This window comes from Chinchilla lanigera, unplaced genomic scaffold (assembly GCF_000276665.1).
Source record: "Chinchilla lanigera isolate Chin_1 unplaced genomic scaffold, ChiLan1.0 scaffold00070, whole genome shotgun sequence".
Classification (NCBI taxonomy): domain Eukaryota; kingdom Metazoa; phylum Chordata; class Mammalia; order Rodentia; family Chinchillidae; genus Chinchilla; species Chinchilla lanigera.
The window spans coordinates 3,094,559-3,117,538 of record NW_004955471.1 but is presented as its reverse complement, the minus strand read 5'-3'; the positions used below and the strand labels follow the sequence as shown (position 1 = coordinate 3,117,538).

The 22,980-nt window shown below is 42.5% G+C and overlaps 1 protein-coding gene across 2 annotated transcripts in view; it reads left to right on the top strand.

Annotated features, from left to right (window-relative positions):
- Nr3c2 (nuclear receptor subfamily 3, group C, member 2) overlaps nt 1-22,980 on the top strand; it is a 338,685-nt gene that overhangs the window by 280,356 nt on the left and 35,349 nt on the right. For both annotated transcript variants that reach the window (XM_005400874.2, XM_005400875.2), the window contains exon 7: nt 18,573-18,703. In XM_005400874.2, coding sequence (XP_005400931.1) covers nt 18,573-18,703 — 131 coding nt within the window. The remainder of the gene's footprint in view (nt 1-18,572; nt 18,704-22,980) is intronic.

The following is a 22,980-nucleotide window of genomic DNA, read 5'->3' as shown; positions in this document are numbered from 1 at the left end:
CTACTCGTGTCCCTTCTGCGTTCCCGCGTGCGGGATCAGTGTGCTGCCGCGGGCTTGCGGTCCGCAGCCCGGGGCTCTCCCTGCCCCGCCCCCATTGGCAGAGCGCAGTGCGGAGCTCCAGACTGAAAGACTGAGTGGTGGTAGGTCTGCCTCCCCTGGGGAGGTCCCTTCACATCACTCTCAGAGGCCAGGAGGCCCAAGTTACATCACCCAGGGTCTGCCTCCTTCCCTTCTTCCCTTCCACCCCTCCCTCTTCCTCCTCTGTGCACGTCCCCAACACACACACACACACACACACACTCACACAGAGAAACACTGTCTTTTCTTTTCACAAAGAAAACAAGCAGCATTTGAAATTTCCATGTTTTTTAAAAATTTCTGGGTAAATACATGGGAATAAACTTTAAAAGCAAAAGTCCTTCTCCTGTGCTTCTCTTCTCACTGGACCTTATAAAAACCCAGGACACTGTAGCAGATGGAGGCCCCCATCGACAGCAGGCATCCTGATCACTGCACTGGGTGCTTGGAGCAGGCTTCTTCCATGGGCCACCATGGAGCCCAGCACCACCTGCCGCTCTCCGCCCGGCTCCCTGCACTCTTCCCTGGCCCTGGAGAGATGAATATTGAGAGTCCTGGATAAAGAAAACCAGTGTCAAAAGTGGAAAAGAGCCAATCCTTGTCTGCAGAGTGCAGAAGCGGCGCAATGGGAATCGTGTCTCTTTTGCACAAAAGTGGGGTGCAAAGACCAGTCTCCCCCCCTGACAGAGGAGGCTTGGTGGGACAATCTGGGGGAACAGGAAGAGAGGCCCGAGGAGGGGTGATAGCATGTAAACAAGTCGTTCAAGGATGTGGGGCCGGAAGGGACAGTCCCCTAAGTGAGATTTCCTTCCTCCTTTTTAAAAAACACTCTTTCTTCCCCTTTGTCAGCCTCATCCAGACATTCAGCAGGGCTGTGGAAGGAGGGGAATTCTTTAAAGAAATGGGTGTTGTACTGCTGCTGAGTGACTTTTCCCGTTCAGAGGTCCTAAGGGCTGGGGTCCCCTGGGAAAGGCCTAAACCCCGAGCACCGGAACCGGGACTGACTCTCCAGCTCACTTCTTGAGCTGTCTTCATTCTCGCCAAACCCTGCCTGTCACCGCGGTCCCTCCTAGGAGGTGAAGAGCACTGGTGTCGGTTCGGTCTGTTGGTTCAGCAAGTATTTCTGGAGCAGCATCCAGCTACCAACCCCTGTTCTATGGTAGACCCTGGGAATGCAGCAGCAAATGAACGGAAATTCTCTTCCTTCGCGGGGCCCCCATGAGTAATCCGTGGAGAGGCAGGTGGGGGAGCCAAGGAGGCAAAGGCAGCAGTGTGAAGAAATCCTACGTGCAGAATCAACAGAGAAGTCCAAGTGCTGGCCATCATCCTACATGCAACAACAAAAAAAAGAATGGCGTGCAAGACAGCGGGGTGGAATTGGAGTGAACCCCTCCCAGGGTTTGCTGGAGCCCTGGGATGGCACACTGACCTCCCTCCCGGGGGAGTTTTGAGGGTGCACATTCATTTTTTGCCTCTAGCCTTTGATACTTGCTGCTCACTCTGGGTGGGACATTGGCTCTTGCTCACTCTCTTGTCTCTGCTCAAAATATTCCTTATTCGGGAGACCGTCCCTGACCAGCAGACTCAGAGCAGAGCCCTCTGCCCAGTCCCTCCCCATTCTTCCACACTGTCATTTCCTTCCTTGTAAGTCTTCCGCCCCCTCATGGTGTCCCAGGGCAGGAGGCCGGGGGTGGGGGCCGGCTGTCTGGTTTACCTTTGCATTGCCATCACCTAGAGGACTGCCGGGCATTTGGAAGTGCACGATGAATTAATTTATTCTAAAATGTTCTTTTCAGCATTATTTCCCTGCTGCCTCTCAGCATAAACTGTGCTTCAGCTAAGTCACCCTTACCCTTAGTCCTGTCTCCATAGCAGTACTTCTGCTCCTGACATTCCTGTTTGTCCCTCAAGCCCAGTCGAAAGGAGGCTTACTTCCCTGATAACTGCTCTTACTGTTAAAGAGTGACGGCAAGAATGGATCCCTTCCCAAATCCTCTCTCTTCTCCCCTCTCCTTCTTCTCCTTCTCTCTCTGTCTCTCTCTCCCTCCCAGTCAAATTCTTCATAGCATTTTTTATCTATATCAATCTTTTGGTGTTTTTTGTGGCCTGTATACATTTGTGACTCTGGGTCTAACTCCTAGATCACAGAAAGTATACTTTTTAAAACCCTGAGTCTGACAAAATGCTTTATACACAATCAGCATGCTGTAACTACTTTTGATTTTCTAATGAGTACTTCTTCTGGCATAAGGGTCAGAAGCAAGATTTCTAATGTGCTCACCTTTATCATATTTTGGGGGCCTAACCTGTGAAGTTAATGAAAAAGAGTCACTTTTGCAGACTTTTTTCTAATTTTACTTCCAGAAAACTGCTTTATGTTAATATTTCTTGCCTGACGTTTCTTGTGGCGTACTTGAGAAATTTCCTGAGGAGTTAATGAAGCTGGGTAATTGCCAGTACGGTATGAAATTAAGGCAAAACAAATATGAGACTGTAAATGGAGCAAACTGCTTAAGCTATCTATAACTACATCGAGATCTCATAGAGTAGTAATGATGTAAGACATATAGCCACGCTTTGCTCTGGCTAACTAGAGGGAGCTGTTTTTCATTTTGAATAAAAGTCAAAAACAATTCAAGATTGTATGTTATCTTGGTGCATCTAATATTAGCATATTGCTTTTCTCAGTTGAATGTGCTCAAGGGCTTTGGTCTTTCAGCTGAAAGTACTCTTCTTTTCAACGTAAAATAAAATCACTGAAGTCAATTACTGAAAATGTGATGAGTAGAGGAAAATGTTTTTGTGGAGTGACTCTCTTGCAAGAATCTGTTACCAGGAATGCATCAGTCCGAACTGAGGAGGGACCTTGGCTTCCTACCTTGACACAAATCCCAAGACCCAAAACATGTAACTTTGACGGCATCACACGACTGAAAGAGGGGAGCGTGCATCAGTGTGTCTGAATTTTATAAAAATGTTTTCTGAACTTGAATCTTTATGCCCTTCCAGAATCAAAACTGAACGAGCCACATGATCATCCCTTTGCCTCGTATCACAAATAAGAGGTGAATTTGGTTGTGTATTGTCCCCCATGTTGGCCCAGGAGCCCCAGCCCTGGGCAGAAGGGCTGTGAAGAGGTTCTTTGAAGAGGGATTTGCTGCTACTCTGAAAGAAGCAAGTGGACGGTGAAAGACGCAAACACAAAAAGCTCCTGTTTGTGCTCACACCTCCTTATTAGTACGCACCTGTGCGCTTGGATCATTAGCGCTGCACGGGCGTCTTGTCCAAGCCCTGTAAAGTAGTCACAGGTGTGGCAGCCTTGCCCAGGGACATCATCACAGATGGCATCTGTGCCCCCTACCTTGAGACAGGTGCCTCCTCAGCGGAATCCATGGGGTAAGCAGTTTATAAACTCCTTGCCTCCTTTGCGCTGCAGCTGAGGTGTCACTCTCCACCTCTGCAGATGCCGCAGTATGGAAGCAACATCTATTAGTTTATGGGGGACTGGAAGAATTTGATCAGAGGCTGAAATCTTGCTAAAGATGTTATGCCGAACACTCCAATAGATTGTTTCATTTAATCCTCTCAACTCTGAGGCCGGAATTTATTTTCCCTCTTGTTTTAAACCTGAGGAGACCAGTGTTCAAAGTTTTGAACTCAAGGATCTCTCAGTCCAAAGCTCTGTATTGTTCAGCTGCATGAAGACTTTTGCATGGACTGGAATTTGGCTTTTCAGTCCGCTGCAGTGCGGACCGTTGGCACCTCAGTGGTTTCAGATATTGTGTATGTTTGGAACTCTTTCTTATGAACTGTGTCTCACCTCTCATAAAAGTTACTTTTTAAAATAGACGAGAACTTGCCAATGTACAGATAGCCCAGATGGGAAATAAGATGTTCTTAGAAAAAGTGGAACCATGGCTCAGAGTTTACATTATTTCTTGTGTGTCTTTTTTTTCTTTTTTTGGTTTTTTTCTGGTACCGGGAATCGAACTCATGACCTTGCGCTTGCCAGGCAGGTGCTGTGCCACTGAGCTAAATCCCCAGCCCCTTACATTATTTCTTCAAATCTGTTTTTTCTTTCTCATACCATGGCAGTATCTAAGAGCTCAACTGCAGAAGAGCTAAGGCCCGATCCCAGCTTTGTTGCTGATGATCTCTGTGATGTCAAATAGATGATTTAATTTTGTAAAGTCTTCATTTTTCTTCCACAGAATAAGGAAATTGGACTTGATGTGTGGTTTGCAAATTTTCTTCTCAGGAGCTCCTTTCTGCTTAAAATCATTGAGATCCCCAAGTGTTTCTGTTTGTGTAAATTACACCTATTGGTAGTTACCCATATTAGAAATTAAAAGTCTTTAAATGTATCAATTCATTTAAAATTAACAACAACAAACCCACTGTGTATTCTACATTTAATATTAGACAAACCAGAATCATGGAAAAAAATTAAATTTGTGAACCGAGGCACTGTTGTGTAACATATAAATATCTTTTATGAAAAGCAACTTTTTCCAAAACAAATGTTAGAAGAGTAACGTTGTTTACATTTTTGGGAAGCCTTTTCATCTGCCTTCTTTGAAGCCAGTTGTACTGTTACCTGCTTCTCACACTCCGTCCGTAGTGATAGGCTGTTTTGGACGATGCCTGTGAGAATAGTTCAGCCTCACACAGTTGTGAAGCTGGGAAAAAAGGAAGGGCTTGGGGGCGGGAGGGCTTCAAGTCCCTCTTGCTCCACTTTGAGACCTGCTCGCCCAAGCCAGACTCTAACACTCTTTGGCCTTGGGGAAGCCTCACTGGAGACCTGGATCTCTGTTTCTTTATTCAGAAAAAGACTTAATAATTTATATTCCAGACACCAGAGATTCAAAGCAGAACAGAGCACAACCTCTGCGCTTAAAGGAGTCTAGGTCTACCAGCAAAATACCCACTGAGCCAACCCTGCCCTGCTCACTGTTTCTGACTCTGTTCTGTGGATCGCATCATTTGCACACAGTCACGAGGAAGATGCTACTATTGTTATTTTATAAATGACGCACATGCGTCAGGCAGAGAGAGGTCCGATATCTTATCCAAGCACACGCGGCCATCCCTTGTCACTCGGTGTTCTCAGCTTCAGCACAGGCTCGCTCTGAGAGCGCCTGCGGTTGTGTCCTATTGCATCTCCCCGCACCTGCAGTGTAAAAGGTCCGGGCGCTCCCTTCCATCTCCCCATGCTTTACAGTAATGCAGTTCTACTCCACCGATGTGCGCTTTCTTCCTGCCTCTATGAAAACTTGTGGTTAGAAGGAGGTTGAAAAAGAAGACAATATTATAAACAGATATCCTGGTCATTTCCCCTAGTGTGAGATTAAATCTCTCTTTTTGATGGAGCTAAAGGTTTACGAACGATGACTAGCATTTTCTCGGTCAGTCACAGACACGGCGAATATCTACACTTTGCAGAGCACAGCTTTAGCTGTTGTAAGGAATCTAGAAAGCGAATGAGTTTCCACCCTCCACAGGGCTGTGCGGTAGCTGTGAGTTACTGGACAAACGAGACTTAGGTGCGTGAATAGTGCAATAACTATTGAAGACACGTGACAAGTGACAAATACATTTTATAGGTGAGTGCTTTAGGAATCGAAAGCGAGCGCGATTATTCTGAGCAGAAGTGGCCAGGTAAGGCCTCCCGGTGGCATCATCTAGCTAGAAAGGCCAGGCCGTCCTCCAGGACACGAGGGTTTGGGTACACATGGGGGGAGATGAGAAAGGACCCCAGCAGGGATGAGTCTGAAAATCACCAGATCTTTCATTTATTAAAGAAAAAGTCCACTTCCCACTTTTCAAATTAACTGTTTGAAGGGTTTTATAGACTTTTCCAGAGGGAAGAGAACTGACTGGACAAAGTGACTTTTTTTTTTTAACTCCAGTTTAAACTTTTGTACTCCTGTCTTCAGAGAGGTTATGCTAAATGAAAAAATTTTTCTCAAAGCACCAGCCTTAAAAATCATTTAATTTCTGTTTCCAAGATTGTTTGATGAAATAGTGTAGCTTTATTTTTGTTGTCGCCACTAGTTTTCCTGACTGCTGTCTCAGACTGTGCTGCTACTGCAAAATAAATACCTGAGACTGAGTGACTTCGAAACAACACCTTTCCTTGCTGACCACTGTGAATGCTGTCAGTCCAAGGCTTGGTGTCCAGGCGGGGCGCTGTCTGCTTCTAGATCTGCTTTGTGGCTGCACATCTGGAGCGGAGGAGCACTGTGTCCCTACAGGGATGGAAATTCCAAACTTGGTCCCTTCAAATCCCTACACAAGGGTCCTAGTGCCAGGAATAAATACCTCCCAAAGACCCCCCCCCTCTTACTACTATCACACTGGCAAGGGAGTCTCAGCACATAAATCTGCAGGGGACACATTTGCTTGGATCACAGTACTGCTATTCCTTTCCCGTGTTGCAGAAGACGCTGCCTGCTGACTGGTCTTCCCTTCCCACCGGACGAACACTCCTACCGCACCAACACTCCCACCCCACAATCACACACACACACACACACACACACACACACACACTTCTTTGTGCTGAGCACTACAGAGAATGAGGGACTGGGGTTGTACCCATTTCTCTCTTTTGCAAAGTTGCCAAGAGTTGGTGCTTTGTGGGACCTACGAAGGTCCTGCCTGCTCAGGAATCACAGGGCGCTAACGCTTTTGAGGTGCTGACCTTAATGCCCAGTGACTGACCTTAATGTAGTAACACCAAAACCCACCAAACCATTCATTGTTAAAGAGAAACTATATGGCCACGTATTTCTGCTCAGAGAAGGTTCACAGAATTTCAAAGGGGAAGATTAGAAAATATCAGCTGTATATTTCTGAGCGATCTCTACTAGTGACCTTGTAAAAGTGGATAAAGAAATAAATATTTAGGCCACGCATTGAGTAAGCATTGTGTTTTTGTCACTTTGCGTGCACGTTTTATGAGAAATGCACGTCACTGCTGGTTAGTAGCCTGGTGGTGTGACTTACTTCACCCAGCAATGAATGATGCAGTTGTTCATAATGTCCTGAACAAAATCTGCTTTGTGACAGATGTTCAGAATCAGTAATAAGAAAGGACACATGGCTAAGCTCTAATAAATAAATAAATTAATTGATTTAAACTCTTTTTGCTATTCAGGCAGACAGTGTATCAGGTTTTCGAATGCTTGGGTCAACAACAACTCCTTTTCATCCCAAATTGTGGAGCCTTGAAATGTTTTCTAAAGTGTAGTTTTTGTAATGAAAAGAGGAGCACTTATGATTAATTGCATCTTTGGAGCGTTTTGGCTGTGGTCTTCTCACAGAGGGAGACTTTGGAGCTTGAAGGAGTCTGTGATCCTGCAAAGCACGCACAGCTGCCTTCTGTATCCCCACCTTCCACAGCCGCATGCTGAAGTCACCTATGCAAGCGAGAGCTGCTCTCTGCATCACCTTGAAAGCTCAGTCACATGCTCAGAATTTGGTCCATGTAGTCACGTTATTATGTGACTTTTGCTTCAGAAGACTGACTTCATAAGTTTCTAGTTAATACCCAAAAAAATTTGTACCAGAAAAAAGTGTTTTGTGGTCATTTTTTGTTTTGAGACTGGGTTTCGCTGTGTAGTTCAGGCTGGCCTTGAATTCGCAGTGATCCTCCTGCCTCAGCCTCCTGAGCGTTGGGACTATGGGCATGCACCACCATGCCTGACCCAATTTGCTGTCATTCTTTATTCAAGCGATAGTGTAGTAACATTTCTAAAGCAGCACTAACTTTGTTCTTGACATGCAATATAGTGTATATCGGTAGTATGCCCCCTTTTACAAGTGATTAAATGGTGGTCACATTGAAATTAAACAGTATTTTTAAGTTTACACCCCCCCAAATGTCCCTGAATTAAACAATAATAGTTCACAGAAAGCTTTCTGTTTTGTGCTTAACCAAATAGGTTAAGATCTATAAATCATTAAATTCCCAAAATGTAGTATTAAAGTCTATAGCCTACAAGTGTGAGGCTTGATAATAATAATAGAGTGTCTTCACTAGAGATTGTTGTTCATTTATAGCTTATCTATCATACAGTCATTCCATTTCTGTAGTTGGTTGAATCCATGAATGTGAGACCCGACAGCGATTTTGGCACTAGGTGTGAACATTTTTTAGTATTTGTTAAGTGTCCATGAGATTCCAAACATGCTGCTTAGTGCTTACTCCAAATCCTACAGTAACTGTTTCCGGCGAGGTTTGACTTTCTTTCCAAACCTATTGGAATAAATAAGTCATTGTACCCTAGTCAAGAACCACAGCCAGTTCCTCTGTGAAGGAAGGACGTATACAGTGTAAACTTCCTTAACCAAGACTGAGAATCCAAGCAAATTTTGGCTTCCTGTATCTTCACCTGTCCAATTCATTTCTTCTGGAAAGGAATCTCTACTTCTGGTAGGAAGAGAGTGCCAGTGGTGTTCGTGCCTTTGCCTGCACCAGAGACCTCCACTGTTGGTGCAGATATTAGACACTAAACTAGGTTTTCTTTTTAATCCTCTTCAGTTTGCTCTCTTCCTGACCTTACTTCAGTGCAGATTTTCTAGTCACTTATCTTGGGAACAGGTGTGCCTCATACAGTACAGTAAGAATTTTCCTCCAGATTTTGCTTAGCAGTCACTTTGTTAAATGAATTATATCATTACTGGCCTACACAATTGAAGAAATATTAATGTAAAACCTTGTTCAACCCCCAAAGTTTTGATTATGTGATTTATCATGGATACCCCCAACTTCCTGTAAAATCTGAACTTTTGCAAGGGTCTGTGGCCCTATATTTCCTTTCTCTGCCAAAAACCTTGTGATATAAGACCCCTAAATTATATCCTGGCTGCGTAGAAATCGCGTAAATGCTGCAAACATGAGCAGACATCAGAACTGCAGCTAGCAAAAAGGGCCTCGGTAAATCTTGTTTGTGAGTTAAGGGGAAAAAAAAAATCACTGGGGAAGACAGTAAACTGGAGTAATTTGAATGCCCAAATCAAGGTCATTTTTATTCTAATTAAGGCTCAAAAGGGAGAAGAAAACCTGTTTGTGTGACTGTTTTTTAGGGAGATAACAAGCTTGAGACAGGGACCATCTGTTACACTGACCATGTAACAAGATGTTAGATTGACTCAGACCTAATGATGTGATGCGCAGTATCAGATGTAAGGTCTGGGCTTTCGGATCTGCTGTGATCTCAAGCTATTTAACTGTGCTGTGGATTGGTGCTGTTACTGCTCCATTATCCTGGAAGCAATTGATTGAAATAATAGCATGTTAGCAAACATGCTTAGTGACACGTCTCCTCTTGAGATTCCAGAGACTTGAGAAAGTTCAACCTCAATTAAGCTTTGCTTTGTTTTCCGAAGCAAAGAGCAGCTCAGTGTCTGTGAAATCTGTTGGATTTACCTCTTTGCAGTTGCCACCAGATATTTATTTACCATTCACATAACTATGAACCCATGCAGTATATAAAAATGTCATAGATATGTGCCCTACTTTCAAGAAGAGAGATAACAGACCACACTAATGAGAGTTGTCTGGTGTTTCATACAAGAACTAATGCGAAATATTTCAGTTTTCGTCCTGTTATCCCTTCCTGAACAGCATGATGTTTCACCCACCGGAAAGGTGTTCCACTGAGGTACAGTTTAGTGCAATATTACTAAAAGGTCTTAAGTTAAAAACGTCATTGTACTTTCCACAGAGTTCCAATAGGTGGAGGAGCTAGGGACCTCTTGTGCTTTGGCATTTATAAAATCAGCCACTGTGAAAAGACTACATTTATTAAATGTAAATTTGTGGAGAAAGGAGTGGTAGGGGGAGTTCTATTTTCCGTTCTCCTTTAGGGCACCAACACTACAACAAACAGGTCTTTGAGGAACTGTTTTTGGTGACCTTTTGAAGTGGTTTATTAAAAAATTTCTTCCTCTTCTGCTTGCAAAAAGTATTGAGCATGGCTTGCAATAAAGGCAGAGATATAGTAAGACTAAAACTCTATCAAGGCACAAAAAGGTAAAATGCAAATTATAAAAATAGAGAGGAAGACACTATATATTTGAAGAGAAGAATGAAATGCCGAGGCCCTGAAAGAAGTTACTTAATGAAATACAACTTTCAGTTTATTTTATAGCAAGTAAAATCATGGACTTCCGACATTCTTTTTTGCTTTGCTTTTTATTTTTAATTTTGAAAACTTCTTGAGAAAATATGCATAACCTGAAAATATGCATAACCTGAAAATCAAATCATCTTAACACTTTTTAAATGTGCATTTCAGTAGTACTCAATACACACTGTCAGTATTCAGTTTCCAACCCTTTCACACTATAAAACAAGCTCTACACCACTCAACAATTCCCTATCCCCCCTCCCCCACCTCCTGTGACCACAGTTCCACTGTCTGTGCGTTTGACTTTTCTAGAGACCACATACATGTGAAATCATGCCCTAGTTGTCTTTTTATGACTGTCTGTTTTATATGGAATATACCATATAATAGCATGTATGTCTTAGTTACTTTTCTCATTGCTGAGACAAAATACCTGATGCCCAAAGTTAAAGGAGGAAAGGTTCATTTAGTTCACAGTCTGTGGAGGTTTCTGCCCAGTATTGACTGGCTTCAAGGCAGAGGAGCATCACAGAGGCGAAACTGTTCATGGTAGGTGGAAGGCAAGAGGGCAGCAAAGCAGCAAAGTGGTGAGGAAGCAAGTAACCACATCAGCCCTGTTTCTATCCCTTTTAGTGTATCCAGACTACATGCCTTAGAGCTGGTAGCACTCATACCCCGGTTGGGCCTTCCCATTATCCACACCCAGAACCATGCCAAAGCAATCAGTGGACTAATTTAGTAATCACACAACCTTGACTGCAGCATCACTCATCTAGATCCAACCACCTCTGAAAAGCCCCACCCATGAACACATGAGGCTTTGGGGGGACATCTACACACAAGCCATAATGGTATGTCAGAATTTTCTTTCCTTTTCACAGATGAATAATATTCCATTGTATGGCTATATCACATTTTTGCTAGCCATTCATCTGTTGATACTTGTATTGATTTTATATTTTGGCTACTAGGAATCCTGCTGTTATGTACAGATATCCTTCAACCTGTGTTCTCAATTCTTGCAGAGATTCTTTAAGTAGGAAAAAGCATTAAGAAGGAAGCTTTTTCCAAGCCCAAAGTTGAGGAACAGTGTTTCCCATGGGTGTTTCTATAAGGATGGCAAGCAATAAAAAGTGGGAGTTGTCATCCTCAGCAACTGTTTTGCAAAAATACAGGGATCTCCCACAAAGGGCTGTCTCCTGGGGCAGCATATGTAATGTTCAATAATATCACTGTAAAATGCAATGCCTTAGAGAGCTACCTGTATGACTGTTTAGTGATCTAGCTGAATTCCAAGGATCACACACGTGAGACTATTAAGGAATGAGGGGTCAGCATTGCCCCGCCTCCACCCCCAAAGAGAAGGCAGTAGAGGGTTTGATGAGATCAGAGGGAGAGTTTGTGATGAAGGCTGCTGAGGAGAACCCAGGAAGGGCAGTGGGTAGAGGAGGCTCAAACCATCCCCCAAGTGTCCAGGCTAAAAGATGGAAGAGCCCCGCTTATATTATCACTGTAGAAGGCCACCACAGCAAAGATACTGGTAGACATTTAGGCTAAAACTTAGAGCACCCAAGTTCTGAAGCTCCCCTAGGTTGGAAATGCTGTGTAGTTTGAGCTTGTAAAATATTTGCTTGTATCAGAGTAATGCATAAATACAGATGATGAATACAGGGTGGGTTTCATTGGCTACTTACACATGGATCTCCATATAACTGAGGAAGTTTTTGAGTAGTTTTTGTCTTAGTAATATAAGCAAGAAACTGAATACCACAGCAAGAGTGTTCCATTGGCCCGTAGGTTCAGTAGATTATTCTTGTAATGTAAAATAGGCCAACACTGTGGACATTCCACAGTGGCAAAATAGCATGAGTCCTATAGAAATTGCTTAGATTGTTTAGGTACTATAAGCAGGCAACTAGCATACAAATCATTTAAATTATGGATACTTTTCCTGCTCTGATTTTAATGGGGCTTTTTCTAATTCCTGCTATTATTATGGGAATAAACTCTATTTGTAACCTCAAGTTCTCAAAATCAAGGAAAAAATATTTTCTAACCCTGAATATTCACTCTTGTTCCAAGTAGAATTTGGTTTGGAAAAATTGGAATATTTTAATTTAATATTTTTAAACTGTTTCAAAATGATCATATGACTTTAGTTTAGTAAAATGGGTGTTCTGAGGGAGAACCAGATGACATTGTAGCTATGGACAAAATTGGTTTCCCTATTTGAGAAAATTTCAAGTTAACCAGTTTGAGAAAATTTCAAGTTTACAAAGAAATACTGTTGAAGTATTTCTTTAAAAACACTTTAGAACTGTTGTTTTTATAGAATTTAACCTACACGCATTAGAATTTGAACTGCAACACTACACCCACTTTGGTTGTTGCATTTATTTACAAATTAGTATTTATTCTGTCCCACAAATGAGATGTGTAGAAGTGGATGACATGTACAAGGACATTAGTGCCCATGGTCCAGAAGGAGACTAGTAACTGTCAATCATTTGTGTCTGAAGTCTGTCTTCACACAGGAATCTTTCCTACCTCAGTAGACTTTCTACCTTTATTTTATTCCACTGTTCAGGATGACTTTTGATCATTTGCTTTTGTATACTTGCTTCGCTTTCCCAAAGTAGTCAAGTGAACTTTTATATTATTCTATTCAAAATGAGATAAAATTATAAAATGAAGAAAAGCATGTAGCAAAAAGTCTTTCTGCAAAATAATATTGTCACATCAATACTAGTATCATGCCTTTCACTTTTTTGGATGTACATTTCTGTACATTTCACCTAATTGTGCAAAACTGATCTGAAATGTGTTTCCAAAATGGCCTATTTTCATGAAATTATAAGCTATATTGAGTGCACAGTACTCCTCATTTAGAGAACTCAATTTCATGCCATGGAAACAGCAGTGGAATTTGAAACACAAAATCTTACCACATAGTGGGGCAAAGGATAAACAAATGAGTGAAGATAATAACAAAACCTTGGAGGCACTGAATCTCTCTCCATCGCGCTGACTGGAAAAAAGAGCTGAGAACTTTTACTGCTACTTCTCAGCAGCACGGAGAGAGGAAAAAGCCCGAGTTTTGAAGTAAAATACCTAAGTTTGGGTACTAGCTTTCTCCTACATAAAATTTCTCATCAAGAACGTGGCAACAGCTCCTCAAGGATGTTATTATGAGATTTAGCAAAAAGAAATGCAGCTATGGAGTATGTGGCTGAGCCAACCTAAGCGACAGCCAGGAAGCCCAGGGTCACTCGGGCCATGTTCCAGCGAAGAGCTACAGAGTTGTTCATACTGCTGTGTTCATGCTCCTCAACATACTGATGTTGGGGTGTGTTATCACACGTGAAAGGTCCAATCTGTTTTCAGGTAGAGTCTGAATTTCTAACCTTTGGTCTGCGTGTGGAAGTTTTAGTAGCGCATCTCGATAACAGAAACACCTTGCCAAGGAGGTGTTTGATTCTCATGTTCAACACAAGGCAAGTCACTTCACCTTCTGAAAAACTGTCTCATCACCGATTTTTCCCTTGGTTTCCTGTGTAGAAAAACAATAATGAAATTCTGTCTTCTTGAATTATCATTTTAAGAATTTGATGCTCTCTTGGCTTATTTCAACCAAATTAATTACTGGTCTCTTTGGGAGTAGTGTATTCCCCAGATGATGTTTTTTTTAAAAAAAATTTTGTTATGAGCTTTATAATTTAAGAAATTCCACATAGTTGGTTCCTACATCCCTGCAAGATCAGGATTAGTAGTGGCCCAGTTTTAAACATCATAAGCCTGAGTGTCAAAAGTTACACAATACCGGACCACAAAGCCAACAACTAGAGGATTGCAGGCTGTGCATCATAAGACCCTTCTGTGGCAAAGCCAAGGTGCCTTTTCTGCTTCTGGCACAGTTAGATGAAGAAATCAAACTCATACGACTCAGATTTTAGAACTGCAGTGTCAAAGGGATGTTGTATGCTGGTCCATGGACGTCCTGAGTTTGCAGTCTTCTTCATCTCCATTTATCGTCTAAGTCGATCAGTCCCCTCCTCCCTCTCTCCTTGAGAACTTTCCAAATGCCACATCTGATTTTTGGGCCACATGATAATCTTACTTTCAGCCAATTGTGAGTATTGTCTTTGCCTAACCATCGTTGTTATATGCAAATTTGGGTGTCTTCAGTTCATTTCCTTGTCTTCTCTTTCCTTTTTCTTTCTGATTTATTCGTGAACTATTCACTGTGCAAATATTGACACTTAGCACTTGGCTGTTATTTTCTTCTTGACATTCAAAATGATTAGATGGACACAGATTCTGCCTTTAAGAGGCTTATAGTTTGCAGTCAGAATGGCAAAACTGAAACGAACCTTTTCTTTCTCTAAACACATACAAATTTTGCATTTAAGAAAATCTTACATGCACAGGCAAGCTCAAAAGAAGAGAAGGTGCAATAACAGAGAATTCACAGCCAGGGTAGTTTAATTCAGAACAAAAATTGCCCTACTTTAGTTGCCCTACTCCACCCTAGACTACTGAATGCAGATGTAGTCTGGTTTTGAGGTAAGGGAGAATTAGAATACAAAGTTAAAAAGAGAGCAAGAACTTAAAATCCTAGCAAGTTTGGAACCTGTGGTAAAGGCCCTTGCATAACACCCAGGGCTCAGCAAAGGGTGCACTCTCTAAGGAGAACGATAAGACTCAAGCAACTAGCCAGCCCAGCGCCATGACAAAGAAGCAGGATGAAATACGACTCAAGCCTACACCACATCATGTGTGCAGTCTAAATTTAAACTATATGACTCTTCCAAAGAGCATTTCAGCCGATAAATTCACATAAAAACTGTGAGCAAGAACAAGGAAAATGCTTACACTCTTGAGTGTTATAAATGCTAAAACTTCCTGTAGAGCCCCTTCCACAAACCAGTACTTATGGGGTTCACCCAGAAGACAGTATACCAAGATATAATGCAAAACTACAAGATATATTTATGCTTAAGATATCTGTCAATGTAAGGACATATATTTTCCATAAAGGAAGAAATATTTTATGAAAAATAACAGACTTGTTTGAGAAAAAACTAAATAGAGCATTTCTAAGCTCTTCAACATGAAAAATATTCCCACTAAAATTAAAATGCTAGGCATTAAATTGTGGACTAGACATAGACAAAGGAAAAATATTTATTTGGAAGGTAGAGCTGAGAGAAGCACCCATAATGCAGAACAGACAGCTGAGAGGAAATATAGAAGGTAGGTAAATGTGGAAGACACACTGAGAAGTCCAACATACTGCAAATAGGAGTTCAAAAAGGAAAAATGAGCAGAATGAGATGAAGGTGACATTTAAAGAAACAATGGCTAAGGACATTTCAGAACTGAAAAAAAATACCTTCATCTTCAAATTAAAAAAGGACATTGTATCCTGATCAGGAGAAGTAAAAACTAGTCCATACCTATATGAACATAATTAAACTGTAGGCATCAAATAAATGGGGAAAAAAGTTAAAGCCGCAAAAGAGAAAATGTAGGTGTCTTAGGAGAGAATCACAATTAGACTAAGTGGAAATTTCCTCAAAACTGCAATGAAGGCCCAAGTATAGTTGGCAACTGTCTTTAAAAGAATTCAGGGAAATTACCTGCAAGCTAGAAATCTATAGCTTTTTAAACTACCCTCCATGAAAACGGTAAGAGAAGAGTAAAGTGCAAAAAGTAATGGTAATCAAAGAAACACATTGGTAGATCAAAACAGATGTGGCATGTGTAAGTATGAGAGACACTCATTTCAGTGAAGACAAATTGAAATGCACATGCTAAGGTACAGTAACATGGCAGATGGGAAGCAAGAGGGCAAAGATCAGGCAGTCTAAATTTTGTCTGTTTCTCATGGAAAAATTATTGATTACCTTTAGTTTTAAGTATCAGAGTTCTTAATAATTACTTGAGGTGTGAAAACATATATTCTGTGTATGTATAGATATGCACATGCACATATTTAGAGTCTGGCAAAAATATATATATCAGGAAAAGTAAAACTTTCATAAATATTTTAATACTAAACTTATTGAGCTGAGTGTGATGGCACATGCATGTAATCCCAGCTCTCAGGAGGCTGAGGCAGGAGGATCACTGCAAGTTTGAGGCCAGCCTGGGGTACAAAGTGAGTTTAAGGCCAGCCTGAACTACATAGTGAAACCCTGTCACAAAAAAGACAAAAAAAACAAAAAACAAACAAAAAAAAAAAACCACCCTAAATTTATTGAGATGTCATGGGATGAATACAAGTTATCTTTGGCCTCTGCAGTTGCAAAAGTTGCTCAAAGTAGTAGCCATAAGCTTGCAGGCATTTATTAGAACAGTGAACTGCTAACATATGTCTACATTTTTTTGGTGAACTCTGTATATATACCTTCTAAATCCAGTAGAGAAGCACAGAAAGAGTTTTTAAAAGTTGATCAATCTACTTAAAGGAAGGAAAGTAGAATAAGAAAAATATAAGAAAAAGGGGTGTAGGGAAGAAAGTTAATGGAATGGAAAATTCAGATATATCAATAACAATACATGGAAAGAGATTAAACTGAGCTGTTAAAATACAGAACCTATCCAAGTTTTTAAACTCAGCTTTCTGATGTTCAGAAGACACATAGGAGTAGTTTGAAAATAAAGAATTAAAGTAGGAGAAGTTTCAGGCAAGCTGTAAAGAGAGAGAAAGGGGGAGAGGGAAGAACACATTATGATCAGAGAAACTTTTAAGGCAAAAAATATTCTCAAGAATAACATAAGGAGCTTGGTATAGTGGCATGTGATCCCAGCTACTTAGGGGGCTAAGGTAGAATTAATTAAGGTATATCTCCAGCCCCTTTAAATTTTTATTTATTTTGAGATAGGAACTTGCTAGGTTGCTAAATTGTCCAGCCTGGGCTCAAACAGGGTGATCCTCCTGCATCAGCCTCCCAGAGTGTTGGGTTGCAGCTGTGTGCCACCGTGCCTGGGTTATATGCAATATAGATACATGCTTAGTAAAACGTGCATGTCTGAGAGGAAATGATAATCTCCAGCTGAGTAGCTCCATTGAACAAGAAAGAGAAGGGTCAGAACAGGGAAGACAGACTAGGCGTCAACTCTCTCATGTTCAAGGAAATATGGCAGCAGTATTAGCATTTGTTCATACTGGCAGCTTTGGGTGGTAGATCCATCGCCTTCTGCTATTATTCTGTATGTATGTTTAAAATATTTCCTTAGTTTCTGCTATTATTTTGTGTGTTTAAAGTAGTTTCTTATGTAAAATAGCTTCTAGCTAATGATGGGAGAAAGATACAGGATAATAATTTGGAGCAAAGTGTACCATATTTCACCATGGGCTCCTTATAAAAAGTCCTTGGAGCTGAGCCGTAAGATCTGTCTGCCGCGTATGAGGGGTCCAGAATGCATCCCAGAAGGCAGATCGCAACATCGCTTTCGAGCAGACACCTGCCTGCCTGCAGGAACCCTGAGAAGCACACCCGGGTCAGACCTCTGTCCCTGTCTTTGGCCAAGTCCTTTCCCCTTTTTGCACTACCAGACTTTTTTTTTTTTTTTTTAAATTTTTTTGCAGTCTGGTCAAACACTAGTAACTTAAGGATTTCCAGTAGGCTTTTACTTTGAAGAAAAACATCCAAAAAATAAAGTGATACCTTGCTTCTCAAGGAAAGAGAAAAGAGTAGCTTCTGCAGTCACATAAGCCCGTTTTCATGGAAGTAGGTGGGTCACGGAGGGAAGGGCTTGGTTGCATGTGTGTCTGGAAATGTGTACGTAGGGTGCCAGGGCCTTGTATTGCTTGCTGTGTTGATCAGAGCAATGCCACCTGGGCTCTTCAGCTTTTAACGTTTTTGCTTAGTTTTCCCTTTGAAAACCTACTGTGGTAAATAGCCAACGTACTGCACGACTTCAGCAAGGGAGGCCTGCGTGGAGCTGAGACTGGCCGTAGCTGTCCTCTGTCCAGCATCTAGCCCTGACCTCTCCTGGTGCTCGACACCTGCGCTCAGAAACAAGCAAGAGGCTCTGAACTTCGCCCGTCACAGCAGTGTCCTTGCTTTGCATGGGGTCTCAGTTACACGCAGGGACATCATTTGGCACAGCTCCCAGCAGAAATGGAAGCACAGCGTACTCGGAGTAGGGCTGGGCTCGGCGCAGGGCACTGGAAAAGGCACAGCAGTGCTGGTCTAGAAGCAATTTACCAATCTTTAAAAGTCTTCTCCTCCATGTTAAAGCCCAAAGGTGTATTCAGACTCCAGTCTCCTGTTAAGCCACCTGGGCCCACCAGCCTGGGCGTGATGGTGAGCCTCGTGTTCTCAGACATGTGCCCCTTTCCCTTTGCAGAGAGAAGATGCATCAGTCTGCCATGTATGAGCTGTGCCAGGGGATGCACCAGATCAGCCTTCAGTTTGTGCGACTACAGCTTACCTTTGAAGAATACACCATAATGAAAGTTTTGCTGCTCCTAAGCACAGGTACGTTGCTCTCCACCCCAGCACTTGTTTTGCATTGTCAGATCATCTTCCCCGTGGGAGAGTAGACCGTTGAGAGTGTCCAGGGGCTTGGCGCCAAAAATAATGATTTTGAAGTGATGGGAAGAGGGTGCTGGCCTTCGATGAACTGCTGAGTGTGGGACTTCGTGCATGCGAAAGAGCGTAGCTCCTGCTTCCTCCATTCATCCACCCACTAAGTGCTTACAAAGTACCTGTGGTGTGTATGGTAGGGTCAGACCACGTAGGGAACACAGGGTGAGCAGGGCAGTTTCCACCCTCGGGGAGCATATACGGTACGCCAAGTTCAAGGGCGACTTTGATGCATTGTACGAAGTGGTGTTGTGCAACAGCAGAGATAAGGAGGATCATAGTGGCTCAGAGGAGGAGGAGCACCTTCAGTTCAGGAGCTGGAGGGTGGATATGAGGCTCGTGATGCTGCTTAGGGGAACATGAGAAGCGTAATAAGCCCTTGGTTTGGCAGTGGAGGGGGCTGCCTGTTAATTTTTAATTGTGTGTATGTATTGATTTAATTTTTCAAGGTGCGTCAGGTTATGATGGGTCAGGAGGAAATGGGCAGTTGGGATGGTGATTGGACAAGATTATCAGGTGCCCGTCGGGGAAATCAGAGTGTTATTAGACAACAGGCAGGCAGCACGGAGCAGAGCTGTGCTTCGTGGCTTCATGAAGCCATGTCTAGCCGCAGGAGGGATTGAAGGAGGGCCAAAGACAGAACCTAGCCTGATGAGAAGCACAGGGAGCTGCTAGAGGTGTGCACACGGGGCCTGGATTTATGACAGTTGGTTGCGTGGTAGGCAAGAAACAAGTACATTCAAGAAACACAGCGGACTCAGCCCTGGCCACTGGCCAGGAGGAGAAATGGAATGGATGGAGGTCAGAAATGATGCAGGGGTTGAGCACAGAAAAGCAGCTGCCATCGTCGTGATGCCCCTAACAGAAATATGCGCATGCTGGGAGTTGGAGAAGGTCTCACCGAGTATAAAACAAGTTCTTTTCATGATGGGTTAACTTTTTGATGCCAACTCTATACTAATAGGTGGCCAGAAAAATGGAGAAAATCTGGGGCTAGAACTCAGGACGCAGACTTGAGATAAAAATGATCCTGAAGGAAAACTGTAGCTGAAACTCCAGGCGTCCGCGGAGTGGAGGGGAGAGGGAGTTGAGCCAGGTTAAAGGCACGCGGCGGAGGCCTAAGGGACAGAGACTGAGTGCCAGAAGGTCAGGACCTGGGAGAGTGTACACTGCTGGAAGCCAAGAGTAGCAGCTTCCCTGAAGGGGTATGACTAACGGCGTGGCTTACACAGAGAAAACTGAGATGGGCAGGAAGGCTGCTGGAGTTGCCCACTAGGCACCCGGCAGGTACCAGCCAGCCCGCGACTTGCAGACTGACGGGAAGCTTTTTTAGGATCCTGGAAGAGAAGAGCTGAGGGCAGAAGGTGCCACGGGAGACGGGAGAGGATGGGGTTAGCCTGGGGAAGGATCTCAGGTGTGTGTTCCTCAGACCACAGACAGAGGGGAGAGAATTTGTTCACAGGGGAGAAGGGCAAGGCCCTGAACGGCAGCAGGAGACAGTTCCAACGGGACAACTGAGAGGCACGTGCTATGACTGCTGAGGAAACTGGGGAACGTTCTGGATCTCAGGAACCAGCGGGGAGGCCAAGGCAAGTGGGCTTCAGAGGAGAAAGCGTTGACTACGTAGAAAAAGTGTTGAGTGTGTAGAAAGTAGAAGAGTGTCCAGCACATCTTGTTCAGCCCTTACCTGGGCCCAAATCTGATATCAAAGGTGTGGGCAAAGGTACAGTCTTGGGAGGAGTCCTTTGGAGGAAAGTGGCCTCATGAGCTGAGGTGGCCAAGGTGGACTGGCCTCCGAGACGTGTTATTTCCAACCAAGAGTGACTGGGTCTGAGGTGGGCAGAGCCTGAATCAGGTAGTGGTAAGAAGAAAAAGAAGAGATGCAGGGGTGACAGTGGATAGTACTCCTGCCTCCCGTGTTGAGCGCCTCACAACTGACAATACATTTTTCCCTATATTATCTAATGCTTAAAGCAACCTTGGGAGATTGACAGCCCCAATGCACAGTGGACAGGAAGAGGCATCTGAGTGTGACGTGTTCAGCATCCTGCATGAGTCACATGCAGAGTGACTCCGGCCCTGCTGGGACCCGGGAGCCCGGGCCAATGGCTCAGGGCTGGACGGCAGCACGTAGCAGGGCAAAGCAGGCAGAAGGAAGCATAGGCGCCATAGCAGAGGGGCCACCTGAGCCCCTGGCAGGGAGTGGGGCCAGCAGCTCACAGCTGTGTTGTGTTTGGCCAGCACAGGTTCAGAGGGCTGCTCTTGGCCTTTTGTTTTCTTTTATTTTCATTGACTCTGATTGCCCGGGGCAGGGCACGTTCTCTCCAGTTCACCACAGGTCCCGTCATTCCTCACTACTTGTGCCAACCCCACTTCCTATAGCTTTTCTGTTTCCAGCTCCTCATCTTGAGAATAGACAGGAAGAACAAACCAGCAAACACCAGGCTCTTTCTCCTGTGCCATTCTCCAACAGTGCTGACCCCTTTCCTAATTTTTCCTTTCTGGAATATAACTTTGGAAAAGTAATCCTTCAGTTCAGTGAGAATGATTTTAGTCCACTTTCAAACCGTGTTATGAACCATTCCTAGTTCAAAAATGTTTAGAATGGGTATCAGATGGAGGATAGGTTTTAAATGAAGTCTTATTTTCTAAAACTGCCTGTGTTGCTAATTCTTTATATTCTTCTGTATCCATTTAGTCTTTTAGCGTCTAATAGATTCTGGTATCATTTTGAAGTTCCCTCCATTAATTTATTAGCTTTCAAGTAGCTCAGTGCTTTCAATTCTGAACTTTTGAATACAGAAAAAGTACAATTAAAAAGCAGAAAAATGTAACTAAAGAATTTCATGACTCCTAGAAACTGCAGGTTGTCATGGGCTTACTTTGCTAATTCTGTGATAGAATGCATTAAAATGGTTCTTTTTTGTTTAGGAATGTAAAATTGCACACCTGACATCCAGCATATCAATATGGTTGTTTTAGCAGTGACATCAAAAGACTCTCATGTTCTTTACACTTACAGAGGAAAACAGACCAACTCCTATCCCAGTTGTGTCTCTGCTCTTCCCCAGCACATAGATTCTGGATGTTTTCCAGCAGCCCTGCTGCATCTAATAAGTAAATTCAGAAATTCTGGGCAGATCTCCAAAAAATTGAGGTTTTGCTTAAATTCCCTTTATTTGTTGGATTGTTTCAACTTCTAAAAAATCTGGCTGGGAAATTGGTACAGTATATTTCAGTTACAGCAGTAGAATGTAAGTAATAATATTTGACACAAAGTGTTATAATATTGAGACTTTTGGGTAATACAACCATATGGGAAGGTCGGGCCAGGGGTATAGCTGAGCAGCACAGCGCCTGCCTGGCAAGCACAAGGTCCTGAGTTTGATTCCCAGTACAAAAAAAAAAAAAGAAAGAAAAAAAATGGGGGAAGGTCTTTGATTAATCTTAGTTAATATGTACCAGAGAATATTGGAATAGAATAGTGACATTTATTCACTGTTTCAACAGCAGATAATTTTTTAATGTATAGGGTTACATCTATATAAGTATCTATATTGAAAAATTAAAGGTTTGCTTTATACAGTTCTATAACAAAAATGTGTTAATTTGTGGATGGGCAGTATGGGATGTTATTTGAAAGTCTTTAATTTCTTTAGAAAGTTTTAAGTTACTGTTGAAGTTTGAGTAGACAATGGAGCTGTAGTTTTACTATCCATGTACCAGTTATTACCATGCTTGCTTTTATGCTTTTAAACAATGATTTTTAATTTTAAAGAAAAATACTCTACTTGTTGTATAACAATGACATCAAACTCTTAGTGTGAAAGTCAGATATTTAAAACCACAACTAATACATTGGCAGCCTCAGGAATTTGTATGGAATGTCGCTGTTAGAAATTTATTTTTCCCCTGTGAAAAGTAGATTTAAATGAACTACAAATCAAAAGTCTCAACAATTATACTGAAGAAGATTATTAACATATTAGTTGAAGTTAAATTGATACTTCATATCTTTATTTAGGATAAGAGGGTTTGTTTGGAAACAGTGGTTATGCCTGCTTTCAGGATCACAGTAATACTCAGAGGCTATCTAGAGCCGTTCCAGAGTGCTGATGACCAAAGGATATCATTATTTATACCAGTTATGAAAAAAGTAACAAATACGA